This window comes from Triticum dicoccoides, chromosome 7A (assembly GCF_002162155.2).
Source record: "Triticum dicoccoides isolate Atlit2015 ecotype Zavitan chromosome 7A, WEW_v2.0, whole genome shotgun sequence".
Classification (NCBI taxonomy): domain Eukaryota; kingdom Viridiplantae; phylum Streptophyta; class Magnoliopsida; order Poales; family Poaceae; genus Triticum; species Triticum dicoccoides.
Genome location: NC_041392.1, coordinates 686,942,935 through 686,960,988, shown reverse-complemented (window position 1 = coordinate 686,960,988; position 18,054 = coordinate 686,942,935). Strand labels below are relative to the sequence as shown.

Genomic DNA, 18,054 nt, shown 5'->3' with positions numbered 1-18,054 from the left:
ACTGCCTTTTCAGTTTTAGAAAAAACAAAAGAAAATGATGGAAATGTCAAAAAAAATAAAAAAAAATAAGTTTCCCATGTGATATGTAGTCTACTTGTTGGGAAAATTTACAAATATGAATTTCGACTTTATTTACAAAATCTCTCTGGAATTTGTAAAGTGGGCATAACTTTTGCATACGAACTCGTATTAAAAAGTTTTTTATATAAAAAATCATCTACTCGAAAAGTTACATCCAAATTTGATGAATATTCTGCTGATTAAAAGTTGGGCAGTCATCGGTGAGGTGCTCCATTGCATTGTCAAAGAGTCACAAGCATGGTTTTTGAGTCGCTGTATAGTCGTCGACTAATCGCCAAGTCGTTTTTCAAAAATCAGGGCGACTCGCGACTACACAGCAACTTTCGTCGACTAATCGCCGAGCCGCACGGCTCGCGGCGACTCGCCAAGTCGCGACTCAAACACCTTGGTCACAAGTTTCAACTAGAGATATTATTGTTATGGAAAATGCCAACTTCAGTTTTCAGTTTGATCTGTACTCGTTTTCATATCTAGCACTGTCTCTGGCTGGATGTTTCCCTTGTGGACATGTTGGTATGGGTTGTAGTATGTTGACTACTAGTGGTTAGGGCGCGCCCGTGGCGCGCAGCCTGAGCGAAAGTTGGGTGGTGCCAGGTTGGACACGCCCCTTGCACTTTCCTGTGTGTAGTACTTGTTGTTATTCCATCAAACTTGGGGCACAAGGAGATGAAGTACTGATACGTGCAAGTTCTAACTGAAATAATAAGACAGTTGTGCAAAAGTGAAACAATAAGGCAGTTGTGTGAATGCAACACATTCAAAGACCAGATTCTTAGAGGTTACATGAACGATGATATAGATGATAAAGCAGAGGCATATTTCCTCACATCATTCGGCAGAACTACAAGGTCTTAGAGAAACAGGAAACACGACACATGGATTCTATGCATGGACTGTGGTTATGGTCATCAATGGCGCATCCAAAGGCGATGAACAGCGAGACCATAAAGACTCTTGATGGCGCGGTGCCTCTTCTTTGCAGCCTCAACACGAATATACTGCAACCTCACCACGAAGAATTATAAGCCACAACTTCATATGCCCATACAATTTGTAGTTGCTTAAAAAGACAAAGCAAGCGAGTACTCGGGAGTTTTGGTTAAAACACATCTAAATAGAGATGAAAACTGGCAAACTATACATCCACTTGCAACAGAGCAAAAGGAATGAAAATTGCACATGATTAAGTAATATAGATCATTCATCTTGTGAACAAAGAGCAGACTAACTGACACAGTGTGGTAACTAAATCATTCAATCCCTGAGACTGATTAGATGTCAGTTTCTTTGACTGCCAGTACCTATTGGTAAATTAAACTATTAATCGGAGGAAATATTTAAGCAGCCCAATTACCTACCAGATCATTGTACTTACACTTCCTAATCAGATCACCTAATAGGAGATACTATTAAGATTATGAAACATATGTTGAAGTATATGGAGTATATCATTTAAGGGAATTGGCTTGTTACCATGTACGTTCTTGTGCTGCTTCCTGTACATGGCATTCCATATAAGCTTACCAGGCTTGAGATGGTTGTGGAAATAGCGCTTGCACTTTGAGTTGGAAAAAAGGAAGACCTGATTTTGGATATAGGCAAAGAATGCGCAGCATAATTTTAGCAAACTTCTACTTATTTAATTCCATGTGCACTAACGATATGGGCACACAAGCTTACTCGAGAGTCTGAATGGACGAATCTGATGCATTCCCCGGGTATATCTTGGCACCACTGAAACGGCAGAGCTCTGTCCTGTATAAACACAATTGCAGGTACAAGTAAGACAGTGGCAAGCAGTTTCACAAATCTTTAGTGTTCCCACACAACATCAATGATAGTAGCATACTTGAGAACCATCTTCTCCGCCCTGACAAACTTTCAAAGCTCCTCCTACAAATAAAATGCAAAGATATTAGCACTTAAAGTATCAACGAATATCATGAAGCATTGCCTCTAATAACACAGCTTGAAAGACAAAGCCTTGTTGAATGGTTGTTGCACGACATATCGAAGAGACTAACAAACTAAACTGAACTACAGTGCATCATTATAAGTTTTATTAAACAACATGAACAACTCATAGGAATAATGTACAAAGCTAGGGACACAGTAAAAATCTCGCGCACAAGAGTACATTAAACATAACCACAACACTCTTGAGATGGACCTCTCCTGATTTATCAAAGTTAAAATATCTATTTATTTTGTCCAATACTGCCGACAAGCTAAGCTAGATGGGGCTCTGGAATACCATGAAACATAAAATGTACAATGTCAAGTAATGCACATACATTTCCAGGTTCAACAATTAACCAGAGGCTCAATAGTAATCAACACATACATTTTCTCTTAAAAATCGTGGCAAAGAAATTGATGCCAAATTGCACACGGCAGTTTTGTGGGACTTATGAATTCATTTATCTCTGTACACAGGAGGGAAGAGACAATTTGTGCCCAGATTTTGTTTTCTTTTTCTGCTGAAAGTGTCATGCACATCATCGAAAATAAATTGTGTGGACACATGAATTACTTTTAAAGACAAACTATTGGAAGAGAACACATGTCTTCAGAGACTCGCAAAATTTAGAGCAGACCTTATAGAACATATATGGTGTTCTTGTTTCTATCTGTGCCTTCAAAATGACAAACCAAATGGACTGTGTCTTCGCTTTACCCTGAAATTGTGTAGCAAGGTTATTACATATTGCTAGTCACTTGAAGAATATGTACATCTAGTCCAGCTTACTTTTCTATATTTCTTGTGTGGGTTATGATACTCATCATCCGAGCAATCAGCCAAACCTGGAGCTTCACAGGAACAAAATAATTACCATTGCCCATTATTTTACACCCTTTCCATGAATAAACCATAAATCCAGAGAGTATAGAAAAGATCGTCAGCACAATTTTCCTCCTACAAATTAACGAAGGGAATAAGAAATTGTGAAAAAATTAGCAGATAAAAAGAATTAACCGAGGGAGTATATTCAATCTATGGGGAGAGAAGGTTGGAAGGGGGATTCTGGAACATGACCTGTAGCTAGTTATCCTGACACCTGCAACCAATGATGGACATTAATTTATTTGCTGCAAACTGTCGTTGCCTCCACCCTCTCCTAAATACCCTCATCTTCTTGCCCACCCCGCTGCCGCACCGTTCTTGCCATCTTGCGGCGCCACCTCGTTCTCCTTGCGGATCTCGCTGCCACCGATCCCTTGAAAAAATTCAGGCGTACAAAGAAAGGCGTACATGGATGGATGGACCTGCTAGTCTACTCAGCCAGAGTAGACTGCTTGATTTGGCGTGGAACCGAATCCCACTCACGCCACAACAGGCACCCAAAGCAGCAAAAGGCAGCAGAATCAATCGAGAGCATAACAAAGTTCATATAAATTACTCGTCGCATTACTCACCTTTTTTGGACGCCAAATCGAGCAAAGGAGGCGGCGGGGGAGAACTGGACCAGGCCCCCTAGGAGGCCCTCGAGTTGCCTCCACTTCATCTCCTCTCGCTGTCGCCGTCGCCGAATAGGCGCTGACTGGAGGAGACCCGAGTCGAGGCAGATCATATATCAAAGCCACCACTGCCAACTTACGCAACTACCAACATCTATCTTATTGAAACAGAAGAAATTTAGCTTAACTACATTATCTCACAATTTCATTAGAGGCTACAACAGCAGCAAGAAAGCATCATGGTTTAGGCTTCGCAACTACCAAAATGTGATCTCATGCGAAAAAACGACAATAAATTGTTCGGCTTAGCATCATGTTTCAGCTTACACAACTACCAAAACATCAGGCTAAGCCATTGTCTTATAGTTTCAGGAAAAGGGACTACAAGGAAGTTCACCCATCAATGTGATTCAGATTCAACCTACCATAAGGTCAGAGAAGTTAATCATCGTCCGCGTTGGCTTCATCTGCTGCACTGTTTTAAATATGAGGGAAGGAAATTATCATCCACTAATACTCTAAATGAACTCTAGTACTGTATTATAAAGAACCAATTGAGACACACTCATGACAATCAAGCGTTCCTATGTCTGCAATGCACAAGATATATTGCATGTACATTCTTGCAGCACACACTATATAGTTGCTTCCTTAAACAAAAAATGTTAGCCCGTACAGCCATGCATCAAAATTGATAAATGTTCAGTTTTGATGAGGCATGTATCACCTAAAGTACCAACAGTCTCCACCATCATCATCATGAGATTTATTATCGTTTGTAATTCATAGCTGATTTGAGAGAAGCATAGGATAAAATGAGGTAACAACAAGAGCTAGCAAATATAGTGTATGTTCTGCCAATAGTACAGAAAACGCCAGAGTGCAAAAAATAGGACACCACACTGTTCCTGCTGGCCACAAAAGATGTAATTCCTGACTGTACTTATGCTAGGATCAGGATTAATTCACCCTGGTGCCCCCCCAAATAAGCTTGACAAGGTCTTCCCTAAGTTTGGTGAAACATCCCAAAACAAACCCCCAACTGCCCAGCAGAAGAAAAAAGAACAATTGATTACACAAAGAGCATAAGAAGAAATATATCTTTTCCTACAGTCTGATTGGATTTCCAACACCTTGTAGTCACATACACAAAATAATCTGCACAATGAAAGATGAGATTATAGGGGCTAAATCAAACAGAGTAGTGGATGAGAAAAGAGCAAACTATTCAGGAAGAAGAGAAGAAGTAAGAGTACTGGTAATAGGTGGACTATTGTAGATTCATTCTCTGCATTACTGCTACTGCAAAATACGTTGATATACGAACATGCTAAAATACTGCAGTTTTTACAAAACTTTGTTGTCAAACAGTGTAAATCATGCTCAATTGTACTGGTAGCCAATATAGTCCACAAGACCCATGTCGTCAGAACTGAAGTTCTGAATTAACTATATTGTAATAGTCATCAAGCTGTAGCATTTCCTCCATATTTCAGCAATTCAACACACAATGTATTTATTTGTTTGAATATCATGTGGAATTAAACATGAATTCCTTCAATTCAGAAAATGAAACACAAGGTATGGAGAGATCAAGAATAAAAAATACCTGCAGGTTCTGAATTCTTTGCACATGCAGGCAAGGAGCTGGACACCCAAATTTGTGTCCTCGCCATATACCTGCGCGCAATACCTGATAAACATTCTTCTTAGATTAAGAATCGGTAAGCTATACAATTTTTTTTGTAGCACACAACTTTAGATCTGAAATTCAGTAGTAATAACTCATCTCCTTGTAGAACTCAACCACAGCAGACCAGAAGAGAAGGAAGGGAGATGCGATGTGTACCTGACATGAGGCAGCGACCGTGGCGAACAAATGGAGGCAGGACACCAGCATCTTGATGTTGCACGAGGTCTCAGGGGTTGCTGATGATATGCATCTGCTTGTGAATCCCCTGCTCCACGCCCTTGGCATCGCCCCCTGCTCCTCAACCCCTTGTGCCGCTCGTGTCCAGGCACATGGGAGAAGCTTGAGGTTGCCGCACGCCTGCTCGTCCCTCCCGCCGCCACCAGCAACCGGCGCCCATGAAAAGCGGCGGCGCTTCCCTCGCCCTCGAGCGTCCGCATCCGAGAGTCACTCCGCGTGGCAGGTTGAGACCCGTCGAGGCGAATACGGCTTGGGGAGGTGTTGGCGGCGGCAACCCTAGCGGCGGCGGCGGCGGCTGCAGTGGAAAGAACGAGAGAGATGGGAAGTTGCGTGCAATGGGAAGCAAATGCGAGGCGCTCTTCTCGCTCTCCTGTAATGTGGTGGGCCAACCAGGACCAAAAAAAGAACAACACGAATACGCCAATACGGAACGAGCTTTTCCACACGATCCCTGGCGCCACGTGGCTATCGTGAGCGTTAGCTCTTGATGCACACCTTATTATTTTTGATGCCTTTTGATGTGCAACAAGTAGAGCTGTATGAGACACTTTAGTGTGTTCTATTTTGACATGTACATGCTATCTCTATTAGAATATTATGTTCTGATACAATTTGCATTGTTTGGTTCTCTGATTCTACGTAGGTGCTTGCATTGCTAAGGTTGACCTGACGTAGAAGTGTGCATATGTGTGCACCATGTAATGTGATCTTGCTATCTGAAAAGGCCGAGAAATGTCAGTGTTGATGATTCGTAATCCTAGTTGGTTTATATTCTGTATCGGAAAACGATCAAAATCTTCTAATAGACCTTGAACAATTTCTTGCTCATTTTTTCTTCATCTAATGGCTCCAAGTTGAAACTATGACCAGAGTATCTAGTTTCGTTTTCCCAGTCCTCTTTAGAACTTCCAATTTTAGTTGGCCTGTGATCAAGTAGTGGAGTGGGCCCCCCTCCCCCAACAATATGTTTCCTCTATGAGAGGCACTAATACCTTACTCTGTAATTAAGTATGTTCCAGTTTCAACAGTTTGAGCACTACTATCCCATATTTGAAGCTTTTTACAACCAACGAAATTGGAAACATAGCCCTCATCTGTGGGATCTTCGTGTCTCTTTAAACCTAATTGCTTTTTCTAGCAAGTTTCAAGATTCTGCAAAATCAAAGGCCATATTCCTGCTTCTTTGGTCTAATCAGAGTTGTTGCGTTGCCTCTACCAGTATTAAACATATAGTATAATTTGTGGAGTAAAAAGTAATCATTTCAGTGACATGTTTAGCAGAATACTGATAGACTTATTTTTTTTCAGTAGACAAGCATGTTAGGGATTGTATAGAACTTTTTGAGCTGGTGCTTGTTAAGTTCAGCACTTAGCACATGCATTTTTACCTAGAGTTAATATAATTGTATTCATGTTTAGGCTATCACTTTATTGACCTTTTGTTGGTCTAACGTATGTCCTTTCATACTCACTGCTTATTTCCTGGCTTTATTAATTAAGGCTGGACTACTTTTGTTGCATTGATTGGTTATATATTGTTTTCTGCAGATAACTTCTATTGTCAATGTGTGTTCAGCTGAATAATGTGAAGCTAAGACCTTGCATACCCATTGAACTGTTCTACTCCCTCTTACTAGTAATTATATACAGTCATATCCTTACTCCTTGGACAAAATTTTGGTATCTCTATGCTAATTCTTTATAAATAATGGCTATGCTAATTCTTTATAAATAAATTACGTGTTATTCGTCACCCTGGGTAAGAAATAGTTATTCTTCACCCCTTCTCTATTTTGACGTCGATGCACCGTATTTTTAGGTTTCATAAATTTTGTCTTATTTCATACGTAAAAAGAGAACGTAACAAAATATATACTCGCCGTAAAAAATATTTTATGTTACGTAAAATTACAAACGTAAAAACATAGTGAAAAACATACATAAAATGCGATAGTTTTTGTCTTATAACCTTTTTTTTGTTTTCTTATACTAAATTTTACGTAGTGAATCAATATGAATGTAACTATTTGTATTTCAAACGTAATTTATTTATGAAGCGATCGTAAGATTATCTCGGGCGAAGAATTACTTATTCTGCATCCTGAGTGATGAATAGTATTACTATATATATACACACACTAATTTAGAGAATCATTACCCGTTCTTCTGTAGCCATCTGCCTTACGTACGATGAGTCTGTTAGTTGTTGCTCTGTTTTGCAGAATCAAATAAACAGTGCTCCAGTCACAGAATACTTCGGATTCGATGTTAGCAACTAGAGATCAGACGGGTGTGAATCTACAGACCACATGGTTAGCAGTCCAAAACCGTGGGGTTAGTTTGCTTAGTCTACATATACTAGTCTTCAGCCTCTCTGTTGTCCTTTTCTTGCTCTCTTTTTTTTCTCTGCAGTTCGAATGCCTGATACCTTATCTGGTTTTCTAATTATTTATTATATCGCACTGCAGCGATTTCAGGCTGATCTCAGCCCAAATTATGCTGTGAAAAACAGATCCAGCAGAGGTTGCCTGATCTCATCCTAATCTTGTACCCTATTTTAACACAGTTACTGTTTGGATGCCAATTCTCGAAGATAAGGCGGATGCATCAGCCAAGCATCAATCAGTTCACTTCCGTCAGCATGCTGCGTTAGCACCGCGACTTCCTTGCGATCGTTGACCAGGAGCCTGTACACCATGATGCCCAAGAAACAGTGGGTAAGTTCAAAGGCTGTATAATGTTGGAGAAATTTGGGGACACAAATACACTCAAGCAAGGCGAGTCCTCCAGATAGGAGGAAAGTTGCAGCATCTCCTTCTGGCTACATCGCAGATTCAGAGAAATATTTGTTGGTTCCTTGATATGACACCTCATATTTGGCAATAGTGACAACTTCAGATTTCAGAAAGACCTGTTGGTGACCGCACTGAATAGTGGCCACCCGTGGCATTCTTCGTGCCGCAGTGCCGACCGCGAGTCAGGTTTAGAGATCCTGTCCTCCTAAGAGCTGTGTATTCTTTGCGTGGCTAGCTGCCTGTAATAGATGCTGGACAACAGATAGGCTTCAGCACCGTGGGCTGCCGCATACGGTCCGCTGCCCGATCCGCGACCAGATGTCGGAGACGCTGTCGCGTTTACTGCTTGGATTTGTGGTCACATGGGAGGTCTGCCATTCCGTCCTCCACGAATGCCAGCAGAAGTGTGTGCCTGACCACGATTAGCAGCTATTTGATGGAGGGATACAAGAGACATGTGGAGAGCCATCACCACTGTGTTCTGGTGCATCCAGTGGCACCGCAATGATGTGGTCTTCAATGACGTGAAGGTTTCAGTTCGAGGAAGGGCTTTTAGAGGGAATGAGCCGATAACGTTGATTAATTGACATGTAGTGATTTAGTGGGATGTGAACCGGGACGGGGTATGCCGCTGTGCCTATGCTACCAACAACAAAACCTACAATATCAATAACAACAGCACCAGACAAATCTGAATTATCCTCCACAAATTTGAATGTAATCTATGAACAAGTGAGGTATTTCTTTCTAACAGTAGGCATATCTGTCTATACCTACAAAGAAGAGAACCTTGACATTTTGTCTCAGGAACTGAGTTTAGCTTTGTCGGATTGTTGTGTAACTGTGCCACTATTCAACTCTGGTTGTAGCTTGTTGTCTGAACGAGTCAGCAGGAGCATAGTCTGCACCAGAAGATCTGCCCAGTGACAGAAATTCTTATTGAACATGAATATATTTTTCTTGGAAGGAAAATCTATATATTCAGCAAGTTAGTAGCATGATCGATAAGGAGATGTGGGCATATACTATTGCTATCCTAATTCTTAGTTCTAGACAAATATGCTTCCTGATGGTAGTCTGCAGGAGCTCCTCAGCAAGAACAGAGGCGGAGAGAGGAGAGGCGGAGGGGATTTCGGAACTTGCCATAATCAGGAGGGAAGATCCCGTGCGGGTGGACGAGATGCACGGAGGAGGCGGATCCATACCGCCGGTGAGGAGGCGGATCCATACCGCCGGTGATCACCGGCGACGTCGCCAAGGTGGCAGATGTCATCAAGGGCCGTCGGCACAACTAGGTCTCCAATAGAGGAGGCGAAGAGGTGTGTTTGAAGTGAGCGCTTTTAAAGCGGGTTAGTTCGTGGAAACGACAGGCAATCACAAATCTCAAAAATAAATAAATGTGAGAGGCTTTCACGGTGGGCCTTGTTGGTTTTGATCTGACGGCTTAAACAAGCCAGATTAGATCTATTAGTCTAACCGAAAAAAGGGAAAGAAGGGATAACGATAAGTGAAGGGTCCACGTACCAACGTACGTGAGTCTCGATCAGAACTAATGCGCCCTGATCGGGGGCGCCCAAAAACCAACTCAGGTTTTGGGTCCCTTGTCGCCAGCGCCATATAAAAGGATACAGGAGAGAGCTGGCCACCTGCGCGATCACAATTCACGTACGGTTTCACTCCCCTCCCGATATTCTCTCACCCCATCCGATCAGGGGGAGCGCTGCAGCGACGGGAAGACCAAAGCCAGCCGCCGCCGCCGTCCCCGGCCAGTCCCGATGGCGTCCTGAAGGAATCAGGACGTCGAGGAGAACATCTACTTCGACTACATGACCCCTACATCACGCCTGCACCGAGCAGGCGATCATGTCCACTCCCGTGACATGTAAAGAAACCCTAAACCCTTCTCTGTTCATGTTGCGAGGTGATCTAGGTGCAATTAGATTCTGCTAATGGCATCTCATAGATGCATAATTAATCCAACAATGGTATCAGTCGCCAATTCTGATTGCATTAGGTCCCTATATTATTGATCTGTAGATCAACATCAAGTTTAGATCAAGTCAGGATTAGGATTTTTTTTTATGATCAAGATTTAAAGTTTTAGCCTGATGCTCATGCTACTGTTTGACGTTCATGCCAATTGCCATCTGCAAATAATTATGTGATACACTAATTTTGCTTCGGATCATTACTGTTAATGTCAGTTCCTTTTAATTAACCCATGTTAAAGATTAATGCTCATGGTTATGTCACGGTTAATTAGAATCAATCATGTTTAAGTACTGATTCCGGTTTTTGATAAACAAATTAGAAGGCAGAGGGATCAACAGTAGCAAACCCTCCCATGTTCAAGAACCCTAGAATTTTTCCCCAATTCGAAAGAACCCTAATTCTGAAATTAGGAGTGTTTTCACCACAAATCACGCACTATGTACACGAATTGGAGAAGAATGAGGAGAATCCTCACCTAATGCGCCGCGTAGCCGCCTTTCCCTTCGGGGCCCGCACTGCATCCACTGTAGTGCGAGGGCGGAGACGCCGCGACGCCGTCGCCTCCCACCGGAGCGACGCGCGGAACGTCTACTAGCCGCCACCGCCGCTACTCGAATGGACGAGCTCGTCGCCGTCGCCCCTCATGTCGCGGTGGCCGGCGTCCCTCCTCCCTTGATGCGCCATGAAGCACGAACGCCGGGGCCACGTTCGACGGGGGAGCGCGCGGGATTCATCCTGCTGCACGCTCCTCCGGCGAGCGCAGCCGCCGCGCCGCCATGGCCGGCGCGCCTCGAGCCGCCGTTGAATGTCGCCGCCGCTCTCTGTAGCGCTAAACGCGGGGGGGTCAGGGGAGAAAGTGAGACTAGGGTTAGGCCGGTCGGCATTTTTGTTCCGGCCGCAAGCCGCACCGGCCGTCCAATTCGATCGGACGGCTCACAGCGACGCGGAGTGCCGACTCGGGCCGGCGGGCATTAATGGGCCATTTTCGGCCATGGGCTTCAGCCTGGGTTGCCTTAGCCCAGCGCGTTTTTTTTATTATGGTTTTTCGCTGCTCGGTTGGGCTATTGAATAACTGTGGGTATTTTGGGCCGTCGCATTTTTCTGTGTTTTCCAGTGCACTGTAAGTTAATATCTTCCATGTTTTGCACTGTTTAAAACAGAAAATGCCTAAAAATAAAATGAACACATTATTATTCTGGGTAAAATTGAACCAACGAGATTTTTTATTCAGGATTTATTATGTGTTTTGCATGATGAATTTTTAGACATCAAAAATAATGATATTTTCTTTTATGTTGATGTTTAAATTAAGAATGAAATGACTCTAATTTTAATTCGGACCAACGTTGTTTTATTATTATGTTGATGTTTAAATCCATGTTTTTTCTGCCCAACGGTGTTTTGACATGGAGTTGAAATTAAATACTTGGCATGTTTGTTTATTTACCAACGTAAATTTATAATCATGCAAGTTTACTTATGAACTTTTATGATGATTTCAGCTTCCGCTCCATTCCGGTCTGACACGATCGAACCACTTACGGGGAGTAACTTCCCTCGTTGGAAGTCCCAAGTTGAATTATGTTTGGGTTGTAATGAATTTGACTATGCCTTGAGGGAAGAAAAACATGTGGCACCTGTGGCAGGTGTCACAGGGTATGTAGAACTCAAGAAGGAGTATGATGTTAAGATGGAAAAGTGGAATAAGTCCAACCATATTGCGCTTCTCATCATGAAAGCGACAATATCGCCGGACATTTCTGAAGCACTCCCCAAGAAAGATACTGCTAAAGATTTCCTCACTGAAATGGAGGAGCAATTTAAAGGCTCCGACAAAGTGTATGCTCATGAGCTTTTTGCTAAACTTCTTCAGAAATACACTATTGACGAAAATGTTAGGCAGCACATATTGAGGGTGGTAAATGCTTTCACCAAGCTTAAGGCTTTGGAGTGTTCTTTAAGTGAAGCCCTTCTTGTCATAATTATTCTTGAGTCTCTTCCTGAAGAGTTTGAACAATTTAAGGTCAACTATAACTCTCTAAAGGAAAAATGGCCACTCTCTGAGATGACCGCAAGGATCGTCCAGGAGGAAGAAAGGATCATGAGGCAGAAGAAAGACCATGTCTTTCATGTTGGCTCTAACAAGAGAAAGCATGACGGACAAGGTTTCCCTAAGCCTCAGAAAAGGCAAGTCAAGAAAGAAGGCACTAAGCCATTCAACCCTAAGGCATTCAAGGGTAAAGAAGCCGGTGGTTCTTCTTCTGCTCCTAGCAGCTCCACTGCTGGAGAAAATGCTTGTAACTTCTGCAAAGAAGAGGGACACTATCAAAGGGACTGCCCAGGCTTTCTAAAATGGATGAACAAAAGAGGTATTGATGAAATTACTTTTGTAGATGAATCACTTTATGTTGATTTTTCAATAAAGTCATGGTGGATTGATTCAGGGGCAACCACTCACGTTGCTAACTCTATGCAGGGATTCGATACGATCCAAACCATAAGAGGAGGAACAAGAAAACTTAAGGTTGCGAACGGAGTTGAGGCCGATGTTGAAGCTGTGGGATCTCTCACGTTGGAGTACACACTGGCCACACTCTTAGATTGAATAATGTTATTTATGTGCCTACCTTAAGTAGGAATTTGATTTCAGTTTCTCATTTAGATGATGATATGTATGAGTGCCATTTTGGCAAGAAACAATTTGCTTTGATCAAATGTAATAAGAATGTAGGCATCGGTGTTAGACGAGGCCAACTATACATGTTATCTCTTCATAATGATTCAGTTATGCATGTGAGTGATGAAATTAATGTTGAGAAGAAATGGAAAGGAGTAAGTAATTCTTCGAAATTGTGGCATTGTCGTTTGGGCCACATTTCGAGGGGGAGAATGGACCGCTTAGTTAAAAATGAAATACTCCTCCCATTAGACTTCTCAGATGCAGACAAATGTGTCGACTGCATTAAAGGAAAATTTGCAAAAATAATTAAGAAAGGAGCAGTTAGAGCCACAAGGGTTTTAGAATTAATTCACACCGACATATGTGGACCCCTTAATGTTAAGTCTGTAGATGGTTTTGATTCGTTCATTACATTCACAGATGACTTTTCCCGCTATGGGTATATTTATCCCATACGTGACCGATCGGAAGTTTTGGAGAAATTCAAAGTCTATAAAGCGGAGGTTGAAAATCAACTGAACGCAAAAATCAAAGTTGTACGGTCTGATCGCGGGGGAGAGTATTATGGTAGGCATGCTCCTTATGGGCAGATTCCTGAACCTTTTGCCAAGTTCTTATCTGAAAATGGAATCATTGCTCAGTACTCAATGCCTGGTGAACCACAACAAAATGGTGTGGCCGAGCGCCGCAACCGCACCCTTATGGATATGGTGCGAAGCATGCTTAGTCACTCTAGTTTACCAGTAAGCCTTTGGATAGAGGCATTAAAGACAGCTGCACACATACTAAATCTTGCTCCAACTAAGTCAGCACCGAACACACCTTACGAGATGTGGGCGGGAAAGAAACCGAGCTTGAATTACTTACGGGTGTGGGGTTGCCCTGCTGAAGCTAAAGTTTTCAATCCACAACTTAAGAAACTGGATCCAAAAACAGTTAGCTGTTTCTTCGTTGGATACCCTCATAGGGGAAAGGGATATTGTTTTTATTGTCCAAGACACACCACCAAATTTGTGGAGACTAGACAAGCGGTATTTTTTGAGGATAATGAGGTCACAAATTTAAGGGAGATCAATCTTGAGGAGAAGCGGGTTTGTGTACCATCCCCGACTATCCAAGAGATTGTTTTTCCAATACGAAGAAATGTGACATCTGATGATCCTGAATCTCACGGTTCAGTCTCTCAGTCAAATGGTGATCCAGAAACTAATAATGAGAATCCAAACACAAATGAGGATCTCCGAGAAAATAATGAAAATGATGATGTTCCACCACCACCTCCGCCCATGGGTAGACCACGGCGTGAGAGGAAGAAAGCCATATCAGATGATTATATCACTTTTTTGATGGAGGACATGAATGATATGGGAAAGGTGGAGGATCCAACCTCATATAAGGAAGCCATTAAAAGCGAAAATTCGTCCAAATGGTTGGTTGCCATGGAAGACGAGTTGAAATCTATGGGCTCAAACGACGTATGGGACTTAGTAGAAGTTCCCGATGGAGCTAAGAAAGTAGGCTGCAAGTGGGTCTACAAAACCAAGTATGATTCCAAAGGGAATGTCGAACGGTTCAAGGCAAGGCTAGTGGCAAAAGGGTATACATAGAGAGAAGGCATTGATTATAAGCAAACCTTCTCCCCTGTGTCAACCAAGGATTCTTTCAGAATCATAATGGCATTAGTAGCTCATTACGACCTGGAACTACACCAAATGGATGTTAAAACGGCATTTCTAAATGGTGACTTAAAAGAAGATGTCTACATGGCTCAGCCAGAAGGCTTTGTTGTGGAAGGAAAGGAACATTTAGCATGTCGTCTAAAGAAATCAATTTATGGCTTGAAGCAAGCTTCAAGAGAGTGGTACCTCAAGTTTGATAAAATTATCAAAACTTTTGGTTTCACCGAAAATGTTGTGGACAACTACATATACGTTAAGTTTAAAGGCAGTAGGTTCACATTTTTAGTCCTATATGTTGATGACATATTGTTGGCATGTAGCGATAAGGATATGCTGCATGAGACCAAGAATTTTCTGTCATCCAGTTTTCATATGAAAGATCTTGGTGAAGCCTCGTATGTCCTCGGCATCGAGATTCATCGAGATAGGTCCAGAGGAACGTTAGGACTATCTCAAAAGGCATACTTTGAGAGAGTACTGAAAAAATTCAATATGCATAAGTGCTCACCCTCACCTGCTCCTATAGTTAAGGGCGATAAGTTTGGGACATTTCAATGTCCGAGGAACCAATGTGAAACTGATCAGATGAAGTCGGTTCCTTATGCTTCAGCTGTTGGAAGCATCATGTATGCTCAAGTGTGTACACGCCCAGACTTATGTTTTGTAACTGGGGTGCTTGGCAGATACCAATCAAATCCAGGACCGGACCACTGGAAGGCCGCAAAGAAAGTCTTGCGTTATATGCAAGGAACTAAGGACTTCATGCTTACATATAAAAGAACTGATAACCTAGAAATTGTTGGTTATTCAGACTCTGATTTTGCCGGGTGTGTGGATAGTATGAGATCCACGTCAGGTTATATATTCACACTCGCGGAAGGAGCTATATTGTGGAAAAGCTCCAAACAAACGTTAACTGGTGGATCTACGATGCAAGCAGAATTTGTAGCATGTTATGAGGCCACCGGGCAGGCTGTATGGCTAAAGAATTTTATACCCGGACTTAAAGTGGTTGACAGCATATCTAAACCAATTTTATTGTACTGCGATAATGAACCAGCAGTTTTCTATACGAGTAACAACAGGTCAAGTAATGCTGCCAGACACATTGACATAAAGTATCGTGTTGTGAAAGATAGAATCCAGGATCAAACAGTTGATGTTAAACATATAAGAACGAAGCATATGCTTGCGGATCCGGTAACAAAAGGCTTACCACCCAGTATCTTTCGTGAGCATGTTGCCGGCATGGGACTACTGGAGGCCTGATGATTCTGGAATAAGAGGACCATTAAAATAAACCACTCCCCAATTAGTAAAATGTTTTCCATTTCGAAATAGGCGGGTGTACTATAAGTGTTGAGGTTCTATGGCGTTTTGAGCTGTTGTAACACCTCACTTTGGTACATCATTCCTATGTAGAATGGGCGAATGAAGTTAAGCCTAACGATCAAGGGGGAGAATGTTGGTTTTGATCTGACGGCTTAAACAAGCCAGATTAGATCTATTAGTCTAACCAAAAAAAAGGGAAAGAAGGGATAACGATAAGTGAAGGGTCCACGTACCAACGTACGTGAGCCTCGATCAGAACTAATGCGCCCTGATCGGGGGCGCCCAAAAACCAACTCAGGTTTTGGGTCCCCTGTCGCCAGCGCCATATAAAAGGATACAGGAGAGAGCTGGCCACCTGCGCGATCACAATTCACGTACGGTTTCACTCCCCTCCCGATATTCTCTCACCCCATCCGATCAGGGGGAGCGCTGCAGCGACGGGAAGACCAAAGCCAGCCGCCGCCGCCGTCCCCGGCCAGTCCCGGTGGCGTCCTGAAGGAATCAGGACGTCGAGGAGAACATCTACTTTGACTACATCACCCCTGCATCACGCCTGCACCGAGCAGGCGATCATGTCCACTCCCGTGACATGTAAAGAAACCCTAAACCCTTCTCTGTTCCTGTTGCGAGGTGATCTAGGTGCAATTAGATTCTGCTAATGGCATCTCATAGATGCATAATTAATCCAACAGGCCTTTCCCATCCTGCACTATTCTACTCCTACCACTCCGCCGCCGCCATCCATCTCTCACGCTGGTCATTGTGGGGAGTCATTTATACTAGTGTCATGCATATGACACTAGTCTAAGTTACTATCTTTATAGTGCAAAATAACATAGTAATAATATCATAGATGACTTCATTTATTAACTTGTAGACTCATTCTTTCTCTGAAAACGCCACATAAATAAAAATTTCTTAAAATGCGCTATCTAAGTTACTCCCACTATGACTAGCCTCATCGTACCCTACCTATTCCAGCCGCCGCCGCCGCCTCCAAGCCATGGAGAAGCCAGTGGAGGGGCCGATCTCCAGGCTCACCCACGACCTAATCGCAGAGATCCTCTCTCGTGTGCCCTACAAATCACTCTGCATCCACAAGTGCGTCTGCCCGGCCTGGCGCGACCTCATCGCTGACCCCGCCCACCGGAAGAAAGTTGTGCAGACCCTGGCCGGCTTCTTCTACCACATCACCGGCGAGGCCACGCCCGTCAAGTACGCCGACCTGTCCGCCTTCCCCTGGTCGAGCGTTCCCAAGACCTACCCACGCCTACCACAACCGCCTGACAAGATGGGCAATTTCTTCTCTCTTGAGGGTTCCTGCGATGGATTGTTTCTTGCCCGCATTCGGGCGGCCACCCCTGCTGGAAAAGTTCGCTACATGGTCTCCAATCCAGCTACGAGTGAGTACACTGTGCTGCCTGACTCTGGCTCCGCCGGCAACATCTGCCGTGCTTACCTGGGTTTCAACAGTGGTGTTTCCACTCAAGAGTTTCATGTGTTCGAGTTTGTACTGGATTGGCCAGACTGGACTATGACAGGAGTCAACATTTACTCTTCAAAAACTGGTGCTTGGGTAGCAATGGACCCCCAGTGGGACATCCAAGTTAGGCTGTGCTGGCGCGAACCGGGAGTTTTCCGTAAGGGGTGTCTGCACTTGCTCATACGTCAGTTTGGGTTGGCAATAGTTGACGCACAAGGGCTAAACTGGAGAGTGGAGAATCATCCAGCTACCAATTAGTGTTGATCCATTTTCCTCCGGATTCATCGGAAAGTCTGCCGGACAGCTAGTTTATATCGACTCCGGCGGCATTGAAGGGCACGGTTCTAATGCATTTTCGACTATATTAGTTTATGTTCTTGGTGTTGAGATTTATCAGTGGGATGTGACTCACCTGGATGACAAGTGCACGCGTTGGAAATTGCTGCACAAGCTTTCAAATGTAGCTCCAAAGAAGATTTTTTCGCCTTGGCTTTGACCTCGAAGTTATTGCAGTACACCCACATGCCAATATAATCTTCTTTATGGCTCATTGGAAGAATGAACTGGTTGCATACGATCTGGATCATCATGAAAGCGCAATTGTGTATCACATTGAGCCTAAC

At 43.2% G+C, this 18,054-nt stretch overlaps 2 protein-coding genes across 8 annotated transcripts; one reads left to right on the top strand and one right to left on the bottom strand.

Moving 5' to 3' along the window:
* Positions 1-819: 819 nt before the first annotated feature.
* LOC119330930 lies at positions 820-5,822 on the bottom strand. 7 transcript variants are annotated; one of them, XR_005160321.1, is made up of 8 exons: positions 5,390-5,529; positions 5,150-5,233; positions 3,966-4,015; positions 2,831-3,694; positions 2,679-2,759; positions 1,931-1,974; positions 1,762-1,836; positions 1,550-1,663 (listed from the first exon to the last, which is right to left on the bottom strand). XR_005160321.1 is itself a non-coding variant. In XM_037604069.1 (3 exons), exons 1-3 carry the CDS (start codon positions 5,668-5,670, stop codon positions 3,982-3,984), a joined length of 399 nt encoding a protein of 132 aa, XP_037459966.1. In that variant the 5' UTR covers positions 5,671-5,822; the 3' UTR covers positions 3,824-3,981. The 7 variants fall into 7 exon arrangements, 4 of the variants coding, with proteins under 4 accessions (XP_037459966.1, XP_037459967.1, XP_037459968.1 ...); XR_005160320.1 differs by having other exon boundaries at positions 2,831-3,623; XR_005160322.1 differs by lacking the exon at positions 1,550-1,663 and adding an exon at positions 820-1,079 and having other exon boundaries at positions 2,831-4,015.
* A 5,050-nt stretch (positions 5,823-10,872) lies between these two features.
* On the top strand, positions 10,873-12,812 carry LOC119333899. The gene is made up of 3 exons (XM_037606622.1): positions 10,873-11,080; positions 11,904-12,626; positions 12,734-12,812. The coding sequence occupies exons 1-3, from the start codon at positions 10,873-10,875 to the stop codon at positions 12,778-12,780; spliced, it is 978 nt and encodes a 325-aa protein (XP_037462519.1). The 3' UTR covers positions 12,781-12,812.
* Positions 12,813-18,054: the final 5,242 nt, after the last annotated feature.